The sequence below is a fragment of the Phasianus colchicus genome, chromosome 4 (assembly GCF_987193195.1).
Source record: "Phasianus colchicus chromosome 4, bPhaCol1.hap1.1, whole genome shotgun sequence".
NCBI classification, from domain to species: Eukaryota; Metazoa; Chordata; class Aves; order Galliformes; family Phasianidae; genus Phasianus; species Phasianus colchicus.
This window is the reverse complement of record NC_143439.1, coordinates 72,069,605-72,092,709: the sequence shown is the minus strand read 5'-3', so window position 1 is coordinate 72,092,709 and position 23,105 is coordinate 72,069,605. Positions and strand designations below refer to the sequence as shown.

The 23,105-nt window shown below is 63.8% G+C and overlaps 1 protein-coding gene across 3 annotated transcripts; it reads right to left on the bottom strand.

Annotated features, from left to right (window-relative positions):
* Positions 1–25: 25 nt before the first annotated feature.
* HSPA12B (heat shock protein family A (Hsp70) member 12B) lies at positions 26–14,366 on the bottom strand. 3 transcript variants are annotated; one of them, XM_090139966.1, is made up of 13 exons: positions 14,112–14,366; positions 12,953–13,025; positions 12,053–12,153; positions 11,270–11,388; positions 9,091–9,277; positions 7,300–7,404; positions 7,101–7,217; positions 6,029–6,200; positions 5,073–5,159; positions 4,668–4,772; positions 3,350–3,608; positions 3,137–3,240; positions 26–1,353 (listed from the first exon to the last, which is right to left on the bottom strand). In XM_090139966.1, exons 2-13 carry the CDS (start codon positions 12,993–12,995, stop codon positions 722–724), a joined length of 2,031 nt encoding a protein of 676 aa, XP_089996092.1. In that variant the 5' UTR covers positions 12,996–13,025; positions 14,112–14,366; the 3' UTR covers positions 26–721. The 3 variants fall into 3 exon arrangements, with proteins under 3 accessions (XP_089996092.1, XP_089996090.1, XP_089996089.1); XM_090139964.1 differs by having other exon boundaries at positions 12,953–13,004; XM_090139963.1 differs by lacking the exons at positions 12,953–13,025; positions 14,112–14,366 and having other exon boundaries at positions 27–1,353; positions 12,053–12,600.
* Between the last annotated feature and the right edge of the window lie 8,739 nt (positions 14,367–23,105).

The window sequence follows — 23,105 nt, the reverse complement described above, 5'->3', positions numbered from 1 at the left end:
CCTATACATATATAAATATATAGATATATATATATACAGCTGTGGGTATGTGTGGGTTGGGTACGAAACAAAGAGCTCGAGGAAAGTAAATAATAAATGTCAGCTGAACACGCGCTGGGGCTCAGCGTGCCTTCACCCCAATGGAGATGTGGGGCTGCAGGGTGGGAAACCTGGAGATGTGGAACCCAGAGACGTGGGGCTGCAGGGTGTAAAATCCAGAGATGTGGGGCTGCGGGATGGGAAACCCGGAGATGTGGGGCTGCAGGGTGGGAAACCCAGAGATGTGGGGCAGAATGCATGGGCTGCAGGATGTGGAACCTGGAGATGTGGGGCTGCAGGGTGTGAAATCCAGAGATGTAGGGTTGTAAGGTATGGAACTCAGAGATGTGGGGCTATGGGGTGTGGAACCTGAAGATGTGGGGCTGATAAGGTGTGGAATTCAGAGATGTGGGGCTGCAGAACGCATGGGCTGCAGGATGTGGAACCCGGAGATGTGGGGCTGCAGGGTGTGGAACTCCAAGATGTGGGGTTATGGATATGGAACTCAGAGATGTGGGGCTGCAGAACAAACGGGCTGCAGGCTGTGGGTCCCGGAGACGCGGCGCAGCAGAACAATTGGGCTGCGCGGTTGCGCGCTCGCTCTCTGCCCCCACGGAGCGACGAGGGGCGCCCAGCCGTCGCCCCCCAGCCCCCGTCGCCTCCTCCCCACGCCCCACCGCCCTCAGTCGCTCAGGAAATCGATGGTGGCCCTCACAGTCCTGGCGCTGCTCACGTCCACGGCGGTCACCTTGATCTCCGCGTCCCCGAACTGCATGCTGGCGCGGATCTCCCTGCGCTCCCCGACCCCCCCCAGCTCGGGCAGCTCCAGGCTGACGGTGCCGCATTTCCTCACCCCCGGCTCGGTGATGAACAGCACGTCATCCCGGGCGCAGCTGTAGATATTGATGACGGTTCTGCGCTGCCCGGAGCGCGCGGGGCAATAACTGCGCTGCACCACCTCCCCCAGCGCCACCGACTGCTCCGCGCAGACGAACTTCTCGAAGACGTCGCTGCACCATCGCCGGCCGTCCTTCAGCAGCAGCTTCTCCCTCGGGTGTTTCCCTTCTATGAACTTGTTGAGCACCCCGACGCCGTAGGTGAGGGGGGAGCGGCGGACGCGCAGCGCGGTGGGGTCGAGGCCGAAGAGGACGGCGCCTTTCAGGATGCTCAGCCCCGCGTCTTGCGGGATCAGCACGCGGCACGCGGTGCCCAACGCCGCCTGCACGGCGCGCTGCAGCACGGCCGACTCGGCGAAGCCGCCCACCAGGAAGAGGAATTTCACGCCCCGAACTTCGGGACGCTTCAGGAGGGCGTCTGCGGGACGGCGGTGCGGGCTCAGGGATGGGGGTCCCCGTCTGCCCCCATCCCCTGCATCCCATCCATCTGCAGCCCCATCCCCTGCATCCCATCCCATCCCCTGCATCCCATCCCCTGCACCCCCATCCTCCTGCATCCCATTCCCTGCATCTTATCCCCCTGCACCCCATCCCCCTCCATCCCTGCCCCTGCATCCCTGCACTCCTGTCCCTCTGCAGCTGCCCCCTACACCCCCTCCCCCTGTCCCTGCATCCCACCCCACTACACCCTGCACGCCTGTCCCCCTGCACCCCATCCCCATCTCCCTGTCCCCTTGCACCCCCATCCCCCTACACCCCCATTCCTCTGCATCCTGGCAACCCTGTTTCCCTGCCCCACTGGCTGCTGTACTCCTGTCCCCCTACATCCCATCCCTCTGCACCCCTGTCCCCCTACACCCCATCTCCCTGTCCCCCTGCATCCCATCCCACCATACTCTGCCCCCATTCCCCCTGTATCCTGGTCTCCCCATCCCCCTGCACCCCATCCCCCTCCACCCTTTTCCCCCTGCATCCCCATCTCCCTGCACCCCTGCATCACCATCCCCTACATCCCATTCCTCTGCATCCCTGCCCCCTGCATTCCTATCCCCCTGCACCCCTCCTCCCTGCACCACTGAGCCGCTGCATCCTAACCCATCCTCCTGTCCCATCTGACTGTACCCTGCACCCCTGTTCCCTGCACCCCATCCCTGTCCCCCTGCATCCCTGTCTCCCTGCACCCCCACCCCACTGCATCCCATCCCACTGTTCCCTGCACCCCTGTACCCCTACACCCCATCTCTCTGCATCCTGGCATCCCTGTCTCCCTGCACCCCCGACCCCTGCACATGCACCCTTGCATCCCATTTCCCTGTCCCCCTACACCCCATCCCCCATTCCCCTGCATCCCCCTGCATCCCTGTCTCCCTGCACCCCCACCCCCTTGCATCCCATCCCACTGTACCTCTGCACCCACCTCCTGCACCCGTCGCCCTCCATCCTTACCCCCACCCACCCCACATCCCCACCCCGCCCCACTCATCCCCATATGCCCCCACCCCTGCACGTCCCTCCAGGTTGGCTCCTCCACCCCCCTCCATCCCTCCTCCTTCCCCCCCAACCCCACACATCCATCTGGGGCTGCTTGCGGCTCCCAGCCTCAACCCCACACGATGCCGGGGGGGAATAAGGCACGACGTGGGCACCCTACAGTGTGGCTGTAGGGGGGACCCAGATGAGCTGCCCCCATCCCCCTGCATCCCATCCCTCTGTACCCTGCACCCCTGTAACCCTACTGGGTGTCCATCTCAGTGTGGCTGTAGGGGGTACCTGTGTTGGTTACCTGTGTTGGTTACCCATGTTGGCTAGCCATGTTGGTTACCCACGTTGGGTACCGATGTTGGTTACCCATGTTGGTTACCTGTGGTGGGTGCCCATGCTGGGTGCCCATATTGGTTATCCATGTTGGGTGCCCATGTTGGGGTGCCCATGTTGGTTACCCATGCTGGGTGCCCACATTGGTTACCCGTGTTGGTTACCCATGCTGGGTACCCCTGTTGGGTTCCTATGCTGGTTACCCATGTTGGCTACCCGTGCTGGTTACCCACCTTGGGTACCCGTGCTGGGTGCCCATTTCAATGTGGCTGTGGGAGGCACCCACTTTGGGTACCCACCCTGGGGGGTCCCGGTTGTGACAGGTGCCCATTCACAGCCCCGCACGGTGCTCAGAGCCCCCCCCCCTTTTTGGGGTGCCCCCATACCGATGTGTTGGACGATGGAGGTGACGGTGGGCTGGAACAGCTCGCTCATGGCGTCCGCAGACACCCGCAGCATTCCCTGCGACGACCACTTCACCAGCTTCACGCTACGGGACGGGCAACGTCCGGGGCCGCCCTACAGCCCCCAAACCCCCCGCGGCTCCGCTCCCACCCCCCCTTAAGGCGGGACCCCCCCCGGCACGTCGCGGCGCTCACTCGCTCCTGCGCAGCGCCGTCTCCACGCTGTGCCCGCGGTGCCTGCGGTAGAAGTCGATGAAGGAGAAGGGCAGGGAGATGTTGACGGGGGCGCAGCGCGACGGGGCGGCCGCGCGTTTCCGAGCCTCGAAGGCGATGCTGAGATCCACCCAGGCTGCCGGGCGCTGAGCCTTAAAGCTGGCCATGAAATCCGCCCCGAAGATGCGGCACAGCAGCTGCTCGAAGGCCACGTCCACCCCCACGGCGCCGCAGGGACCCCCTGGCGATGGGGTGGGGGTGTCAGGGGGTCCTCGGGCCCGTAAGGGGGGCTCTGCCCCAATGGGGGTCTCTGGGTGACGCTTGGGGCGTTGGGGCAGCGGCGGCCCCGGATCGGGCCCTATAACCCCCCATTCCCTCCAGCCTCCCCAATCCCCCAACCCCCACGTCCCCCCTGTCCCCCCATGACCCCTCCGTCCCCTCCATAATCTCCCTTTCCCCTTTATTCCCCCCCCATCCCTATGACCCCCCATGTCCCCCGTCCCCTCCATCACCCCTGTCCCCCCATATTCCCTCTATGACCCCCATCCTGATGACCCCCGTCTCCTCCATCCCCCCATAACCCCCGTCCTCTTTACTACCCCCCATCCCTGTCCCTCCATGTCCCCCCGTCCCCTCCATCACCCCTGTCCCCCCATGTCCCCTCTATGACCCCCATCCAGATGACCCCCATCTCCTCCATCCCCCCATAATCTCCCTTTCCCCTCTATTCCCCCCCATCCGCATGTCCCCCCATCTCCCCCCATCCCCCCGATATCCCCCCATCCCCATATCCCCCCATCCCCATATCCTCCCATTCCCCCCCATACACAACCATCCCCATATCCCATCTCCCCCCATCCCCATTTCCCCCAATAATCTTCCCCCATCTCCCCCATTTCCCCCCATCCCCCCCCATATCCCTGCATCCCCATATCCCTCCATCTCCCCCCATCCCCATATCCTCCCACCCCCCCCATCTCCCCCCATCCCCCCAATATCCCCCCACCCCATCTCCTCCCATACCCATCTCCCCCCATTTCCCCCATCCCCATCTCCCCCCATCCCCCCCATATCCCTGCATCCCCATCTCCCCCCACCCCCCTCATATCCCCCATCCCCATCTCCCCCTATCTTCCCCCCCCCGCCCCCCTCCCGCAGCCGGCAGTGGGCGCTGCGGTCCCGCCGTGATCCCCGCTCTGCGCTCCGCCGCCCCCGTGCGGTTCCACGCAGCGATGCTGCAGGAGGGATGGGGGTTGGAACCCGCGATAACAGCCCGCCCCCCCGCGCCCCCCGCCCGCACCCGACGCCTTGTAGAGCTCCTTCAGCGTTCCCTGCGGCCGCTCGATCTGATGCACGGTCAGGTCCACGCTGCCCCCCCCGCAGTCCGCCACGATGTAGCGATCCCCTGCGGGCGGCGACCGGGGCGTGGGGGGGGGGGCGGCGACCCCCGAGTGGGGGGGTAGGGGGGACTCACCCCCCATATCAATGTACCCATCCAGCCCTCTATTGCCTGTTTTTCCAGCTGAAAACACTTTGAGAAAGTTTTTGCCTTTGGGGGGGTGGAAGCAGAGTGCCGCTGCAGTGATTGCGGCCAGCCAAGAACCCCATCGGTGGGGACCCCCCCGCCCCCATCTCCCACCCCCCAAAAGGAATATCGGACCACGGACCCCCCCACAACCCTTCCAGCCCCCCCCCCGCTCCGTACCTTCGCGCAGTTCCGCCCAAATCTCCCCCATCCCCGCCTCCACCACGAACGTCCGGCTGTGCCGGGAGCGCCGCAGCTGCTCTCGGGCTGCGGGACGGGGGGCGTGAGGTGGGGGGGGGGGGTCAGAGGTGTGGGACCCCCACCCAACCCAACCCCACTGCGATCCCTCCCTGATGTGCCCCCCCCCCCCCCCCGGCGGTAACGCAGAGCAACCGCACAAACAGCGCTGGGGGACCCCCTGTGCCCCCCCCCCCCCCAACAGGGCCAAGGGGCATCACGGTGATCCATGGGGGGGACCCCGTTGGCACCCACCCCATACACACCCCAGTGCCATCCACCCCAACGCCACCCACCCTGTGACCCCCCAATGAGTCCCACCCCAATGGCACCCAACCAACACCCACCCCATTGCCACCCACCCCATTTTCACCCCAATGCCACCCACCCTGTGCCATTCACCTCAATGGCACCCACCCAGTGCCACCCACCCCATTGACACCCACCTTATTGACATCCACCCCAAGGGCTCCCACCCAGTGCCACCCACCTCAGTGCCACCCACCCCAATGATACCCAACCAACACTCACCCAGTACCACCCACCCTGTGCCATTCACCCCACTGACACCCACCCCATTCACATCCACCCTGTGCCACCACCCTGTGCCATTCACCTCACAGACACTCACCCCATTGCCACCCACCCTGTGCCATTCACCTCAATGGCACCCACCCTGTACCACCCACCCCACTGACACCCATCCTGTGCCATTCACCCCAATGGCACCCACCCCAGTGCCATCCACCCCACTGACACCCATCCCACTGACACCCACCCAGTGCCACCCACCCTGTGCCATTCACCCCACTGACACCCACCCAGTGCCACCCACCCCAATGGCACCCAACCAACACCCACCCACTGCCCCCCCCCGCAGCGCCCCCGGTGCCACCCACCCTGCCTGAAGCTGCCCTCGATGGTGCTGCCCCCCCCCTCCCCGCAGTCTGTGGCGGCGCAGCCCAGCTCCAGCACTTGGTGCAGCCGCAGCTTCCTGCAGTAGATGGAGGCGGCTTCGGGCTCCAGTGCGATCAGCAGCTGCTCGGGGCGCTCGGGGGGCACCAGGCCGGCCTGGGGGGCAGGGGGTCAGTGGGCATTGGCTGCTCCGTGTGTCCCCACCGAGCTGCGCTGCTGCTGCCACAGCCCGAAGTCATGGCTGTGACTGCTCTCGGCCTGTGCCGCCCCATCCCATCCCATCCCATCCCATCCCATCCCATCCCATCCCACCTCATCCCATCCCATCTGATCCCATCCCATCCAATCCTCATTCCAATCCCATCCCATCCCCATCCTAATCCTCATCCCATCCCCATTCCCATCTTAATCCCATCCCCATCCCTAACACCATCCCATCCCCACCCCCATCCCATTCCATCCCCATTTCCATCCCATCCCATCCCCATCCTCATTCTCATCCCCATCCTAATCCTACCTCATCCCCATCCCCATCCCATCCCTTTCTTCACCCCCATCCCATCCCATCCCATCCCATCCCATCCCATCCCATCCCATCCCATCCCATCCCATCCCATCCCATCCCATCCCCATCCCCATCCCCACCCCATCCCCACCCCGTCTCCATCCCATCCTATCCCATCCCCATCCTAATCCCACCTCATCCCCATCCCCATCCCCATCCCACCCTCTTCTCCACCCCCATCCCATCCCATCCCATCCCCATCCTCATCCTCATCCCCATCCTAATCTCACCTCATCCCCATCCCATCCCATCCCATCCCATCCCATCCCATCCCATCCCATCCCATCCCATCCCATCCCATCCCATCCCATCCCATCCCATCCCATCCCCATCCTAATCCCACCTCATCCCCATCCCCATCCCCATCCCCATCCCATGCCCAGTGCCATCTCTATTCCCAAATCCATCCCCAACCCTTTCCCAACTCCCCCCCTGTTCCCACCCCATCCCCACCTGTATCCCCAACCCCCCACCCCCCCACCCCCCCTCACCCTATACGCCGCCTCCCTCATGAGCAGCTTCGCAGGCTGTTTCCATACAGCCGGCACGGTGAGCACCCAGCGGATGGCCCCGCTCTCTGGCAACGCCGGGCTCTGCTCCCTCAGCTCCTGCAGGACAGGGGGGCTGGCTGGGACCCCCGGTGCCTCCCCCCCTTTTTGGTGCCCCCCCGCCTTACGCCGTGCCCCCCACCTGCACGGCGTGCTGCTTGAAGAAGCGCAGCGCATGGGCGAACACCTCCAGCGCCGCCACCTTCCTGCCGTTGGCAGCTTCCAGCTCCGTCCTCACGCTCAGGTCCTGCAGGGGGGGCAGGGCGCTGCTGTGCCCCCCCCCCACCGATACCCACCCCAAAAGCTGCTGTGCCCCCCCCCCACCGATACCCACCCCAAAAGCTGCCGTGCCCCCATCCCACACAGCCGGCCCCATCCCGTACTCCTGCAGCTGCTGCTCCCAAATGTCTCTGATGGGGTGACCCCAAATGGCCCCACAGCTCCGTGCCCCCACCCAGCTCAGTGTCCCCCCCATCTCTGTGCCCTCCAGTTGGTGCCCCCCCATCTCTGTGCCCCCAGATTTGTGCCCCCCAGGTTGGTGACCCCATCTCTGTGCCCCCCATCTCTGTACCCCCCAGGTTGGTGCCCCCCCATCTCTGTTCTCCCATCTCTGTGCCCCCCAGGTTGGTGCCCCCATCCCTGTGCCCCCCATCTCTGTACCCCCCATATCTGTGCCCCCCCCATCTCTGTGCCCCCCAGGCTGGTGCCCCCCATCTTTGTGTCCCCATCTCTGTGCCCCCCATCTCTGTGCCCCCCATCTCTGTGCCCCCAACTCTGTGCCCCCCAGGTAGGTGCCCCCCCATCTCTGTGCCCCCGTATCTGTGCCCCCCATCTCTGTGCCCCCCATATCTATGCCCCCCAGCTCGGTTCTCCCCAGCTCAGTGCCCCCATTTCTGCACCCCCCCCTCACCAGCTCAGTGCCCTCCCAGGTTTTTGCCCCCCAATTCCTGCTCACCACAAAAGTGCTCCTCAGATTGGTTCACCCCATGTCTGTGCCCCCCCTCCCTGTGCCCCCCCAGCTCAGTGCCCCCACGTCTGTATGCCCCAGATTGGTTCTCCCCATCTCAGTGCCCCCCCATCAGTGCCCACATATCTGTGCCCTCCACATCTGAGCACCCCAGATTGGTTCACCCCCTGTCTGTGCCCCCCAGCTCAGTGCCCCCCATATCTGTGCCCCCAGCTTGGTCCTCCTTATCTCTGTGCCCCCCATGTGTGTGCCCCCCAGCTCAGTGCCCCCCATATCTGTGCCCCCCAGGGTGGTTCTCCCCGTGTTTGTGCCCCCATCTCCGTGCCCCCCCATGTCTGTGCTCCCTCATGTCTGTGCCCCCCCCAGCTCAGTGCCCCATAGGGTGGTTCTTCCCAAATTTGTGCCCCCGTGTCTGTGCCCCCCAGGTTGGTCCTCCCCATCTCCGTGCCCCCCATGTCTGTGCCCCCCCCAGCTCAGTGCCCCCCATATCTGTACCCCCCAGGGTGGTTCTCCCCATATTTGTGCCCCCATCTCCGTGCCCGCCATATCTGTGCCCCCCCAGGGTGGTTCTTCCCATGTTTGTGCCACCATGTTTCTGCCCCCCAAGTCTGTGCCCCCCAGGTTGGTTCTCCCCAACTCCCTGCTCCCCACTCCGTGCCCCCCAGCTCAGCGCCCCCACATCTGCGCCCCCACCTCCGTGCCCCCCGTGTCCGTGCACCCCAGGTTGGTTCTCCCCATCTCCGTGCCCCCCCGTCTGTGCCCCCGGCTGCTTCTCCCCATATCAGCAGCCCCCCCACGTCCGACCCCCCAGGTTGGTTCTTCCCAACTCAACGCTCCCCAGCTCGGTTCTCCCCACCTCTGTGCCCCCCACATCCACACCCCGCAGCTCGGCACCCCCCAGTTTTTGCCCCCCCCGGCTGCCCGTCCCCCCGGCCCCCCGTGCAGCGCTGCAGGCCCGGCTCTCACGCTGCTGCCGTGGATCTTCATCTTGAACTTGTCGAAGTAGAGCCACCGCTGCGCCTCCTCGGGCTGCAGGCGATGGAAGGCGTCGCGCGCGGCGTAACCGAAGCTGTGGAAGGCGCCGCTGGGGGTGAGCAGCAGGCAGGTGGGGGTCTTCTGGTTGGCCACCCCAGGGTCCCCGCCTTCCCACTTCCTGCAATTGGGAGCGGGGGGTGCTGAGCTGCTGTGGGGCACAGCATTGCACAGGGCAGCATGGCACTGCACTGCATGGCACAGCATTGCACAGCACAGCATTGCACAGGGCAGCACTGCGCAGCACAACACTGCATTGCACGATGCAGCATTGCACAGGGCAGCACGGCACTGCATTGCACGGCACTGCATTGCACGGCACTGCATTGCACAGCACAACATTGCATTGCACAGCACAACATTGCACAGTGCAGCACGACACTGCATTGCATGGCATGGCATTGCACAGTGCAGCATGGCACTGCACAGCACAGCACTGCACAGCACAGCACTGCACAGCACAGCACTGCATTGCACAGTGCAGCACGACACTGCATGGCATGGCACAGCACTGCATCGCACAGCACAGCATTGAACAGCACAACATTGCACAGTGCAGCACGGCACTGCATGGCACTGCACAGCACAGGGCAGCATTGCATGGCACAGCATTGCAAAGTGCAGCACAACACTATTGCACAGCACAGCATTGCACAGCAAACACTGCACAGTGCAGCACAGCACTGCATTGAACAGCACAGCATTGCACAGCACAGTACTGCACAGTGCAGCACAGCACTGCATTGCATGGCACAACACTGCACAGCACAGCATTGCACAGCACAGCATTGCACAGCATGGCATTACACGGCATGGCATTGCACAGCACAGCATTGCACATCACAGCACTGCATGGCATTGGCATGCAGCATGGCACAGCATTGCACATCACAGCACTGCACGGCATTGCACAATGCAGCCCAGCATGGCATGGCACAGCACAGCACAGTGCAGCACAACGCAGCACTGCACAACATTGCAGCACAGCTCTGCACAGTGCAACACAGCACAGAGTTGCATGGCACGGTGTGGCACGTGGTGGCCCATGGTGACACATGGAGGCTCATGGTGGGACATGGAGACACATGGAGACACATGGTGGCACATGGTGGCACATGAAAGCACATGGCAATGCATGGAGGACCATGATGGTACATGGAGACACATGGTGGCCCATGGTGACACATGGAGGTACATGGTAGCACATGGGGACACACAGAGACCCATGGTGGCCCATGGAGGCACACAGAGGCACATGGTGGCACATGGAGACCCCTGAAAGCCCATGGTGGCACATGGTGGCATATGGAGGTACATGGAGACCCATGGTGACCCATGGTGACACACGGACGTATATGGTAGCACATGGAGGCATATGGAGACTCATGGTGGCACATGGAGGACCATGGTGGCACATAGAGGCACATGGTGGCCCACGGTGGCCCATGGAAGCCCATGGTGGCACAAAGTGGCACACAGAGGCACATGGTGGCACACAGTGGCACACAGAGGCACATGGTGGTACATGGAAGCACATGGTGGTACATGGAGGACCATGGTGGCACATGAAGGACCATGGAGGTCCATGGTGACACATAGAGGTACATGATGGCACATGGATGCACATGGTGGCACATGGAGATGCACGGAAGCCCATAGTGACACATGGAGGCTTATGGTGGGACATGGAGGCACACAGAGGCACGTGGTGGCACATGGTGATGCATGGAGGACCATGGTGGCACATGAAGGCCCATGGAGACACATGGAGACACATGGTGGCCCATGGAGGCACACAGAGGCACATGGTGGTACATGGAGGACCATGGTGGTACATGGAGGACCATGGTGGCACATGAAGGCCCATGGGGGTCCATGGTGGCACACAGAGGCACATGGTGGCACATGGTGACACATGGAGGCACATGGAGACCCATGGTGGCCCATGGTGGTACATGGAGGCACATGGTGATACATGGAGACCCATGGAAGCCCATGGTGGCACACGGTGGCACATGGAAGCACACGGTGATACATGGAGGGCCATGGTGGCCCATGATGGCACACGAAGGCCCATGTTGGCACAGGACCCCCCCCCCTGCAGCCCCGTTACCTCATCATGTGGATGGCCTCGGGGTCGCTGCAGAAGCTGAAGCCGTAGCCGCTGGACGTGGTGCCGAAGTCGATGGCCACCACCACAGCAAAGGACGGGGCTGTGTGGGCATCGCTCCTCTGCCACGGGGATGGGGGCAGCGCTGGGGGGTGCGGGCAGAGCCCCCCCAGGGCCGACCCCCTCTGTGCCATAGGGCTGCTGCTGCCCCGCATCCGAACCCCAATGGCTGTGAGCTTGGGGCCACCCAGTGCCCATCGGCTGGTTCCCCTGTGTCCCCGTGTCCCTGTGTCCACACGTCCTCGTGTCCCATGTCCTCATGTCTCCATGTCCCTGTGTCCCCATGTCCCCCAGTCCCTGCATCCCCATGTCCCTGCATCCACATCCCCATGTCTCCATGACCCTGTGTCCTCGTGTCCCCATGTCCCCCTGTCCCTGTGTCCCCATATCCCCATATCCCCATGCCCCCATGTCCCCATGTCCTTGTCCCCCCATGTCCCCATATCCCCATATCCTCATGCCCCCATGCCCCCGTGTCCCCATGTTCTTGTCTCCCCATGTCCCCCAGTCCCCCTGTCTCCATGTCCCTGTCCCCCCATGCCCCCATGTCCCCATGTCCTTTTGTCCCCCTGTCCCCATGTCTTTGTGTCCCCATATCCCCATGTCCCTGTCCCCATGTCCCTGTCCCCCCATGTCCCCCCATGTCCCCCTGTTTCCATGTCCCCGTATCCCCATCTCCCCCTGCCCCCCCGTCCCCCCACGTCCCCACCCCCGCCGTTCCCTCACCGGTGACTGGGAAGGTGTCAGTGGGGCGATGCTGCACCAGTCGTGCGCTGCCCCCGGAGAGCCGGGGGGGGTCGGTGTGGGGCAGCGCTCCCCGTTGGCACCTGGAGACGCAGCACAGCCACCCACCTGCGGACCCCCCCTCGTCCCGCCCCCATCCCCGATCTCCCGATCTCCCTGCCGGGGTCGGGGATGCGGTGCTCCCCTCTGGGGGGGGGGGGGTCCCGCGCCCGTCGGGGAGGCTGTGCGGATCCCCGATGCGGCCCCCGACCCCGCACTCCCACTTGGCACGCGGCTCCAATTAGCGCAGGGCTTCATTAATCACCCGCACAGAGCGACGGCCGGCCGGCCGTGACCCCCCCGAACTCCCCCGAGCGCAGCGCTCCGGGACCCCCAAACGCGGTGACCGCGGGGTGAGGGGGACTTCTCCGCGCCCCCCCCGCGGCCCTATAAGTGCCTTTCCCTGTATCCGTGTCTGCGGCATGAATATTTGATCCCTGCCAAAAGGGAACGGCCCCCGGGAGGGGGGGGCTCGGCGGGGGCGGGGGGCTCTTTGGAGTGGGCTGCGGGGGGGCTTTTCACGGCGCAGCGCCCCAAAGGCGCCCCGGGGGCGGAGAGCGATGCTCCGGGGTGGGAGGGGGGAGTTGGGGGGGGGGGGGGGCGTTGTGTGGGGCGCGGGGGCTGCGGGGGTGGGAAGTTGAGGGGGGTGAGGGGGGGGGGTTGCGCTGTGGGGCCGCTGCCGGAGCGGCGTCGGGTTTCGCGGCCGCAGCTGGTTCTGGTTATGGGGCGCGGGGGAGAGCGGCTCATTAGGGGTGCGGGGGGGGCTCCGAGCGTCAGCAGCCGGCTGGAAGGGGGGGTGGGGAAGGGGGGAGGCGGCCCCCCCTGCCCGCCCCGCTGCCTTACCGCCACGGAGGCCCCGCACGTCGGGCTCCAACAGCGTCGCCATCGCCGCCACCTGCGGAACACCGAGAGCGCGCTGGGCGGGTGGGGGGGGGGAAAACACGGCTGTCACCGGAGGGGGGGGGGAGCCGGACTCATCCCCCCTCCCCTCCCTTCAAAGACTCATTGGGACCCCGCAGGAGCGGGGACGGCGGTGGGGTGCAATGGGGCGCGGGGCTGGCCGTGAGCTCAGCGCCGTCCCACCAACGTTCTCCCCTTCCGAGGGAGGGAACCGCGTTTCTTGGGGCCGGGCGCTCTGCAGCCACGGCTGAGGGGGGTTCGGAGGGGTAGGGAGAGTTTGGGGGGGGGGGGGCAGCCCTAGGGACCCCGATGGCGCCATGCAGGGGCAGCTTCTGTGTCCCCCTCCTCTGTCCCCACGGCGGTGCCCCCATAACGCTGCGCACACCCCATGGGCGCACGGACCCTTCCCCACCCCCACCCCTCCAGGACGCAGAGTTGAGGCCCCACATCCCGCCCCCCCCGTGGTCGTGGGACCCCCCCCCCCCCAGCTCCCCTCGCACTGCGGCGGAGGGTTCCGAGCGCCTTCTGCCATTTCCTTTTCTGCAGCGACTCGGGGAAATGGGGAGAGGAAACGCGGTGGGAAGCAGCGGGGCCGGGGCTGCGCGCACGGTGTGCGGCACGGGGACAGCGGGGCGGTTCGCTGTGGGGGCCCCGCGGGGGTCTTAGGGCCGCTGTGGGGTCGGGAAGGGGGGCCTGAATTCCCCGCTGGGGGTTTTGTGGGAGCCCCCTCCTCCCCCCCTCGTCCCACTGTCACTGCTGCGACGCCCCTGGCACCGAGCGCTGCGTGCCGCCACCGGGCAGCGCCAGCGGGACCCACCTATCAGCCCCCTCCGTGCTCCCCCCAATCAGCCCCCTCCACACTGTTTGTCCCCACGGCTCACGGCGCTGTCCCCGCACTGAGCGCAGGGCCGTGGTGGCTGCGGGGCGCACAGAGCAGCGATCCCCACTCCCACCCGTGTCCCCCTCCTCAAACCCCCCCAGCTCCGGCTTAGAGACAAACCCACCTTCCCCACGTCCCAGCCGCGCCTCCGAGCCGTGACACCCCCGCCCCCCCCGTGCCACCCTCACCCCCCGTCCCTTCACCCCCACAGCGCTCACCCACCTCTATGCCGGGGGTCCCCGGGCGCAGCCGCCACTCAGCGCTGCCCTCCGCCTGCAGCCCCGCGCCCGCCGCCCCGCGCTGCCTCCCCCCGCGCCCCTCTCCCTCCCGGCCCCCCCGGCAGCGCTTCAAATTGCAATTCCAGCTGCAGATGTGGGAGCGGGGAGGAGGCAGGGCCGGGCCGGGACGGAAACCTCCGCTCGGCCTCCCCACGCTGGGTGGGAGCACGGCGGCCGTGCAGCGGGGGCACCCGGAGCCCTTTCCAACCCCCCCCAGCGGCTGTTCCGCGCAGCTTTTCCCCCAGGTAAAATCCCCTTCTGTGCTCCGACCCCCCCGGCCCCACCGGCAGAGCCGAAATGCACCGACAGAGCCCCCAAATGGAGACCCCAGCGTGCGCCATCGGTGTCACCGTGCTCTGTGCCACCCTCGGGCACCGCGTTCTCACCGCTCGTGTGGGCACAGCGCGTGGCTGGGGGTCCTCGAGGGGCTCCCAGCGTGTCCCCAACTGTGTCACAGTGCTGCTCACAGGGTGCACGTGGCACAATCCTCGTGCTGCTCACGGCACGCACATGGCACACACCTTGTGCTGCTCACATGGCACACTCCTCGTGCTGCTCGTGGGGCACACGTGGCTCAGGTCTTGTGCTGTTTGTGGGGTGTGTGGCACACCCCTTGTGCTGCTCACAGGGTGCACATGGCACACGCTTCGTGCTGCTCACTGGGTGCTCATGGCATCCTTCTTGTGCTGCACCTTGGTGCACGTGGCACTTTCCTCATGTTGCTTGTGGGGCTCATGTGGCTCAGGTCTTGTGCTGATTGTGGGGTGCACGAGGCACACCCCTTGTGCTGCACATTGGGTGCACGTGGCACACTCCTCGTGCTGCTTGTGGGGCGCACGTGGCTCAGGTCTTGTGCTGATCGTGGGGTGCGTGTGGCACACACCTTGTGCTGCTCACTGTGCTCATGGCACACACCTTGTGCTGCTCACGTGGCACACAGCTCATGTTGCTCAAGGTGTGTGCATGGCTCAGGTCTTGTGCTGATTGTGGGATGCACGAGGCACACTTCTTGTGCTGCACCTTGGTGCACGTGGCACACTCCTCATGTTGCTCAAGGGGTGCACATGGCTCTGGTCTTGTGCTGATTGTGGGGTGCGTGTGGCACACTCCTTGTGCTGCTCACAGTGCTCATGGCACACTCGTGCTGCTCACGTGGCACGCACCTCATGTTGCTCAAGGGGTGCATGTGGCACACACACTGTGTTGTTCACACAGTGCTCCTGGCACACCCCTTGTGCTGCACATTGGGTACTTGTGGCACACTCCTCGTGTTGCTCATGGGGCGCACGTGGCTCAGGTCTTGTGCTGATTGTGGGGTGCGTGTGGCACACACCTTGTGCTGCTCAGTGTGCCCATGGCACACTCCTTGTGCCGCTCAGTGGGCTCACACTGCACACTCCTCGTGTTGCTCATGGGGTACATGTGGCACACTCCTCCTGCTGCTCATTCAATGCACATGGCACAGCCCTCGTGCTGCTCACATGGCACAGCCCTCGTGCTGCTCACAGGGTGCATGTGGCACACCCCTGGTGCTGCTCATTGGGCGCATGTGGCACACTCCTCGTGCTGCTCACATGGCAGCCTCTTTGTGCTGCTCGCCGGGTGCACGCTGCACCCTCCACCCCTCGTGCTGCTCGTGCAGTGCTGCACGCACACACCCCGTGCCGCACGGTGCGCACGCTGCATCCCATTTCTTGCAGCCAAAGCAGCGCCCTGCTGCTGGTGCGCGGCCGTGCCCCATAGCAGCGCGCTCTCGGCTCCGCAGAGCCATCAGGAGGGGAAGAGGAGGGGAAGAGATGGGCGGAGGGTGACGCCCGCGTGCGCTTCCCTGGGGCTGAGGCAGCGCTTTCCGGCCATTGAGGCGGGCGCAGGAAACGCAGGAGGAGCGCAGCGCGGTGCGGTCCCCACTCGGGGCGGGGGGGACCCCCAGATGGGGGGGGGGGTCCCCAAACCCGGACGGACGGCGTCTCTCCTTTCCCATCACCCCCTGAGAGCTTCCCACGGGAACGGCGGGGCGATGGAAAGCACCGGAACGGAGGGGGGCATCCGCGGTCACATCGCACGTGGTGGGGGTGGGCGGGCGGCCAGAGCCGCGCCTCGGGGATGGGGATGAGGTGTGGGGATGGGGTGTGGGGAGGCCCCACAGCCGTGGGATCGCTGTGCTGCACTGCTGGGATGCTGCTGGCGTTGCCACGGGCGGCCCTGCAGCTTTGCAGCCCCGTGCAGCTCCTGGGCGTGCAGAGCTGAAGTGCAGCTGTGTGCAGCCCGGAGAGCAGCGCGCCCTTTTCCTGCAGAACACACTCACACGCACACGCACACGCGTGTACATGCCTGCCAGAGTACAGACACATGCGTGCTTGCAGCCATGCAGACATACAGACACGTGTGCACAGCCATGCATGCACACACAGCCACGCACGGCCATGCAGAGCCATGCACACACACCCAGCCATGCAGTCAGGCACAGCCATGCACACACACACAAAGCCATGCACACACACCGCTGTGCACTGCCATGCACAGCCATGCACACACAGCCATGCACACGCAGCCATGCACAGCAGTGCACACACAGCCATGCACAGCCAGCCATGCACAGCCATGCACACGCAGCCATGCACACCCAGCCATGCACACACAGCCATGCACACGCAGCCATGCACACCCAGCCATGCACACGCAGCCGTGCACAGCCACGCACCCCCTCAGCCACGCAGCAGCTCTCCCCACTTCCCCAGGAAGCCGCCAGCTGCTCTCAGCCCTTTCATCCCCCCGGCCCGCATTGTCCTACGGCTGATGCCAGCTTCCTTCCTGGCCTCTCCTCTTCCCCTGCCTGGGCTGGGTGGTTCCCGTGTCCCCACGCTGGGTCACCAGCACAGCCCTCAGCCCGTAGAGCCGTGGCCCTTTGCAGCCCTTCTGTTTTTGTGCTCACAGCGTTTTTGCATTGCGCAGGGCAGGATCCCAGCGCTGCTCCCCACTCTCCTCCTCCCACTTTGGGGTTTTCCAGCACCTTTTTTGTGACCGAGAGCCGCTGTGGGACCACGGGGAGAGGGTGGCTAAAAATACAGTGAGCCCAGATCCTTTCTGCTGTGTTGCAATGGGGCTGAGGGCAGAATGCAGAGCAGCTCCTGTGGTCGCTGTGGGTCAGCGCCTTGGGACTGGGGGGGTTCTGGGGGGGTCCCTTGGTCCCCTGAATCCTTGGTGGTGCCACCATGGCAACGTTTCTGTGCCATTCCAAATGTCCATGGCCCCATCCCTGAGCTCCGTCCGTGGCCACATCCCTGAACCTCATTCATGAGCTCTGTCCCTAAAACCCATCCATGAACCCAATTGCTGAACCTCATCTCCAATCCCCATCTCTGGTCCCCATCTCTGATCCCCATGTCCAGTCTCCGTCCCTGAGCCCCATCCATGAGCCTAACCTTAACCCTAACCCTAACCCTAACCCTAACCCTGGGACCCATCCATAAACCCATCCATGACCCCCATCTCTGATCCTCATCTCCGATCCCCACCTCTGAACCCCATCCATGGACCCCATTCCTGAGCCCCATCTGTGAGCCCTATCCCTGGAACCATCCGTGAACCTATCTGTGATCCCCATCTGTGACCCCCACCTGTGACCCTCATCTCTGACCCCTGTCCACGATCCCCACCTCTGATCCCCATCTTTGATCTCCATCTGTGATCCCCATCCATGATCCCCATTTCTGATCCCCATCTCTGACCCCTGTCCACGATCCCCACCTCTGATCCCCATCCATGATCTCCATCTCTGAACCCCCTTCATGACCCCCACCTCTCAGCCCCATCCCTGACCCCCATCCCTGACCCCCACCCTCAATCCCCACCTCTCAGCCCCATCCGCGCTCCTCATCCATGAGCTGAACCTAAACGGGATCGCTTTGCCCCCCCCGGTGCTGCCCAGCCCCAGACAGCCAGCAGCACGCCGTGCCCCCCCTCTGCCCACCCCGTCCTGATGTTTCAGATCCTGATAAGCGTGAGCACAGAACAGCGAGGAGCAAAATGCAGAACGATGTTGGATGGACACAGGGGAGCTGTGAGGCGTGCGTGTATCCGCAGCCTCGTCCCGGCCATCCCATAATGAGATGCAGACGAGAGCCGTGTTGGGGACATTGAGCTGACAGCGGCCGTCCCAGCGCGGCTCCGCACGGCTGGGCAGCACGGAGCTGATGGGAGCACATTGTGCTCTGCCTGCAGCTCAGAGCAGCCCTCAGGTCCTGGCATCCCATAGGGGCCGGGGGGCTTAAAAATCCCCCACTGTGCCAATTTCTCTTCATTGGACGGGTTGGGGTGGAAGGGACCTTAAAATTCTGGGAAGCACTGAGTGGTTGTGTTGTGTTGTGTTGTGTTGTGTTGGGTTGGGTTGGGTTGGGTTGGGTTGGGTTGGGTTGTGTTAAAGATCACAGAACTGCAGAATGGTTGGGATGGGTTGGGTTGGGTAGGCTGGGTTGGAAGCATCTTTTAAGACCACAGAATGGTTGGGTTGAAGGGGTCCTTAAAGACCACAGAACTGCAGAATGGTTGGGTTGGGTTGGGTTGGGTGGGTTGGAAGGGTCCTTAAAGATCACAGAACCACAGAATGGTTGGGTTGGAAGGGTCCTTAAAGACCATAGAACTGCAGAGTGGTTGGGATGGGTTGGGTTGGGTGGGTTGGAAGGGTCCTTAAAGATCATCGAACCATGGAGTTGGTGAGTTGGGTTGGTTAAAAACCACCGGACCACAGAATGCTTGGATTGGGTTGGGTTGGTTGGGTTGAGTTATTCAGGTTGGGTTGATTGGAATGGGTTGGGTTGATTTGTTTGATTTGGGTTGGTTGGGATGGGATGGGTTGGGTTTGTTGGGTTGGTTGGTTGGGTTGGTTGGTTGGGTTGGTTGGGTTGGTTAGTTGGTTGGGTCCTTAAAGACAACCTCATCAATTCTCCGAGCAAACATTCAGCTTTTCAAGTCAGCACTTTTGGTGGAAACTCCCTTTTCTCCGGCAAAAAGCGGAAAGAATCCCCAAATCACAAAGCTGTTCTCAGAGCCTCTCATGGGAACGGGGATCCTCCCCCATGTGAGGCTCTCTGGGGTCCCCACGTTCCCAGGGTGGGGGCACGGCAGGCGCTGGGCCTCACCCCACATCTCAGCCCCCATTGAGCCCCGCTGTGAGCTGCAGGCAGCGCTCGGGCCGCGCCGTATCGCATTGCACGGAACCTCCGTGCTCACACAAATAATTTAAGTCCCACTTAATGGTGCTGCCGGGATCAGCGGCCAAAAGGCGCAGAGCAGATCCGTGCACTGCTAATCGATTTCGCACTTGAGAGCCCCGTCTGCTTCTACACGTGTGGAGCTTCAAGCCTCCCTCAGACACCAAATCCCAAATGGGATTTCCTGAGATGAGCGCAGCTCAACCCGGAGCTGCTCCACAGCCTCCATTGTGGCGCCCACGGCCCCACCACCCCACATCCCCACCCTCACGGCCCCACATCCCCACATCCCCACCGTCCCCATGTGCCCACCAGCCCACCGTCCCCACCCCCTCCACACACCCCCCATCCCCACCGTATCCCCCATCCCCACCTCCCCACCGTCCTCGTATCCCCCTCCACCCTTATGCCCCTCAACACCCCCCACCCCCCCCACCTCCATATCCCCACCATCCTCACATCCCCACTGCCCCCACATCACTGCCACCCCCCAGCCCCCACCGACCCCACATCCCCACCATCCCCACACCCCCATCACATCCCCACCATCCTCATATCCTCACCATCCCCACACCCCCACCATTTCCAATCCCCACCGTCCTCATATCGCCCTCCATCCCCTACCAACCCCACACTCCCACTGTCCCCATATCCCCACCACCCTCATATCCCCACCATCCCTATGCTCCCCACCACCTCCATGCCCCCACTCCCCCACCCCCCACCATCCCTGTATCCCCATCACCCCCACACCCCCTGCACCCCCTATCCTCCTATCCCTCCCACCCCCATATCTCCACCATCCTCATATCCCCCCCATCCCCATGCCCCCCACCATCCCCTACCAACCCCACACTCCCACCATCCCGATATCCCCACCACCCTCATATCCCCACCACCTCCATGCCTCCCACCCCCCCCATCCCCTCAGCATCCCTGTATCCCCACCACCCCCACACCCCCTGCACCCCCCCATCCTCCTATCCCCCCACCCCCATATCCCCACCATTCTCATATCCCCCTCCATCCCTCGGCCTCCAACATCCCCTACCAACCCCACTCTCCCACCATCCCCACACCCCCACCGTCCCCATGCCCCCCCACACCCCCACCATCCCCATATCCCCACCACCCTCATACCCACCATCCCTATGCTCCCCACCACCTCCATGCTCCCCACCCCCCACCCCCCCAGCATCCCTGTATCCCCATCACCCCCACATCCCCACCACCCCCACACTCTTCTATCCCCCACCCCCATATCCCCACCATCCCCATCCCCCCCCACCCCACACAGCACAGTTCAGACCCCCCTTCCCACTCCCCCCCCCCCCGCTGTTGACTCAGAGGCCCACACCGCAGGGCTCTGCTGCCATCCCCACGGACGACTGCTTTTATTTATTTGTGTTTCCCACTCCTCCACTCCCAGCTGTGTAAGGTGACACCCGGGGGGGCCCCAAACCCCCCACCCAGTGCCATCCTGCACGCACACAACATGGGCCCATTTTGCAGAGGGGACTTCGCCCCGTTCCCAACGCAGAGGGGCTGCAGCGCTGCATCACTGCTGGATGTTCCCCCCGCTGCTCTCCCTGTGTTTGCTTCCCCCCCCCAGCCCTCCTCCCTCCCAACACGCCCGGATTCCTGGGCTGCCCCTGGGCCGCCCCTTATCTCAGCAGCACAAGGCAGCCCGCATTCCTCCTGGGGAGAGAAGGAGCAGCTGCCTGCAGGCCGCCCCATCCCAACCTCCCTGCGCTCACTGCATGCATGGCTTCATCTGAGCCCCCACCCCGTGGCCTCTGTGCACCCCCACTGCAGCCCTGTGCACCCCCCCACATCTTCCTGAATCCTCTGTGCAGCCCCACTGCACCCCCTGTGCACCCCCCTGCATCCCCAGTGCACCCCTAGTGCATCCCCAGTGCATTCTTTGTGCACCCCCACTGCACCCCTGTGCACCCCCTATGCATCCTCCTGCATCCTCTGTGCACCCCCAGTGCATCCCCATTGCACCCCCACTGCACCCCCTGCATCCCCTCTGCACCTCCTGTGCCCCCCAGTGCATCCTCTGTTCATACTCTGTGCACTCCCAGTGCACCCCCTGTGCAACCCCCTGCATCCTTTGTGCACCCCCAGTGCATCCCCAGTGCATTCTTTGTGCACCCCATGCACCCCTTATGCACCCTGTGCACCCCCAGTGCATCTTCTGTTCATACTCCTTGCACCCCCTGTGCACCCCCAGTGCACCCTTTGTTCATCCCCCATGCACCCCCAGTGCATTCTCCGTGCACCCTTTGTGCACCCCCATTGCACCCCCGGCGCAGATGTTCTCCCTGCTGGTCTCCCTGTGTTTGCTTTTTTTGTGTGTTCCATCACAGCACAGCGCAGCTCAGCTCCCGCCCCCCCAGCAGGATCAGCCCCAGGCCGTGCCCCCCCCCCATCCCATGCACACTGCGTGGTTTTGGGGCGCCCTGCTGACTTTCCCTCCCGCTTCTCCCCGTGTTTCGCTTTCCCCACGAGGTTCCCTTTTCCTGATGGGGAACATCTCTCACTTCCTCTTTGCAGAGGGGCAGCCGTGGGCAGGAGAGCCCTGCGTGATGGGGACGGCGGGGGCAGCACTGCGTGTCAGCTGGGGGGGGCAGGGCTGGGGGCCGGGGCTGCTGCTGAGCCCTGCGGGGGCACCCGGGGTGGGGGCAGCGATGGGTGCTGCTGGGCAAAGGGCTCCGAAGGACCCCAGGCCTGGGGTTGTTCCTCCGGGCTGCGCAGTGCAACCCGCTGTGTGCCTGGAGACGGGGGGTGGGCGCATCGCGGGGTGCAGGAGGTGGGACGTGGATGCACTGCAAAGTTGCACGGAGTAGAGCTGGATTCGTTGCAGAGTTGCATGGAGACAGGGGGTGGATCCACTGCTAAGTTGTACAGAGAGCAGAGGTGGATCCATTGCAGAATTGCGTGGAGACGGGAGGTGGATGCACTGCAAAGCTGCATGGAAAGTGGTGGATCCATTGCTAAGTTGCATGGAGAGCAGAGGTGGATCCATTGCTAAGTTGCATGGAGAGCAGAGGTGGATCCATTGCTAAGTTGTGTGGGAATGGAAGGTGGATCCATTGCAGAGGTGCAGGGAGGTGGGAGATGGATCTGTTGCTGAGTTGCTTGGAAAAGGGAGGTAGAGTCATTGCAAAGTTGCATGGAGAGCAGAGGTGGATCCATTGCAGAATTACATGAAGATGGGAGGTGGATCCTTTGCAAAGTTGCTTGGAAACAGAAGGTGGATCCATTGCTAAGTTGCATGGAGAGTAGAGGCGGATCCATTGCAAAGGTGCATGGAGAGGGGAGGTGGGTGCATTGCAGAGGTGCAGGGAGAGGGGAGGTGGATCCGTTGCAGAGGTGCAGGGAGATGGGAGGTGGATCCATTGCCAAGTTGCTTGGAAACAGGAGATGAATGCATTCAGAGCTGCATGGAAAAGGGAGGTAGAGTCGTTGCACGGAGGTGGGAGGTGGGAGCATTGCAGAGGTGCATGGAAGCAGAAGGTGGATCCATGGCTCAGCTGCATGGCGTGCAGAGGTGGATCCGCTGCACAGCTGCGTGGAAATGGGAGCTGGGTTCATTGCAAACCTGCGTGGAGGTGGGCCATGGATGCACTGCAGATGTGGTGCAGGCTGACCAGTGAGGGTCCCCAGCGCCACGGGTTTATAACAAGGGCTGTTAATGAAGGATGATCTCTGCTGGCTGCTCT

Coding starts and splice junctions, on each gene's coding strand:
- HSPA12B (XM_090139963.1), bottom strand. CDS start 12,367: ATGAAGCCCTGCGCTAATTGGAGCCGCGTGCCAAGTGGGAGTGCGGGG. Junction 11,389..12,052: donor TGACACCTTCCCAGTCACCG/GTGAGGGAACGG, acceptor TCCCCGTGGCAG/AGGAGCGATGCCCACACAGC. Junction 7,218..7,299: donor TCAAGCAGCACGCCGTGCAG/GTGGGGGGCACG, acceptor CCTGTCCTGCAG/GAGCTGAGGGAGCAGAGCCC.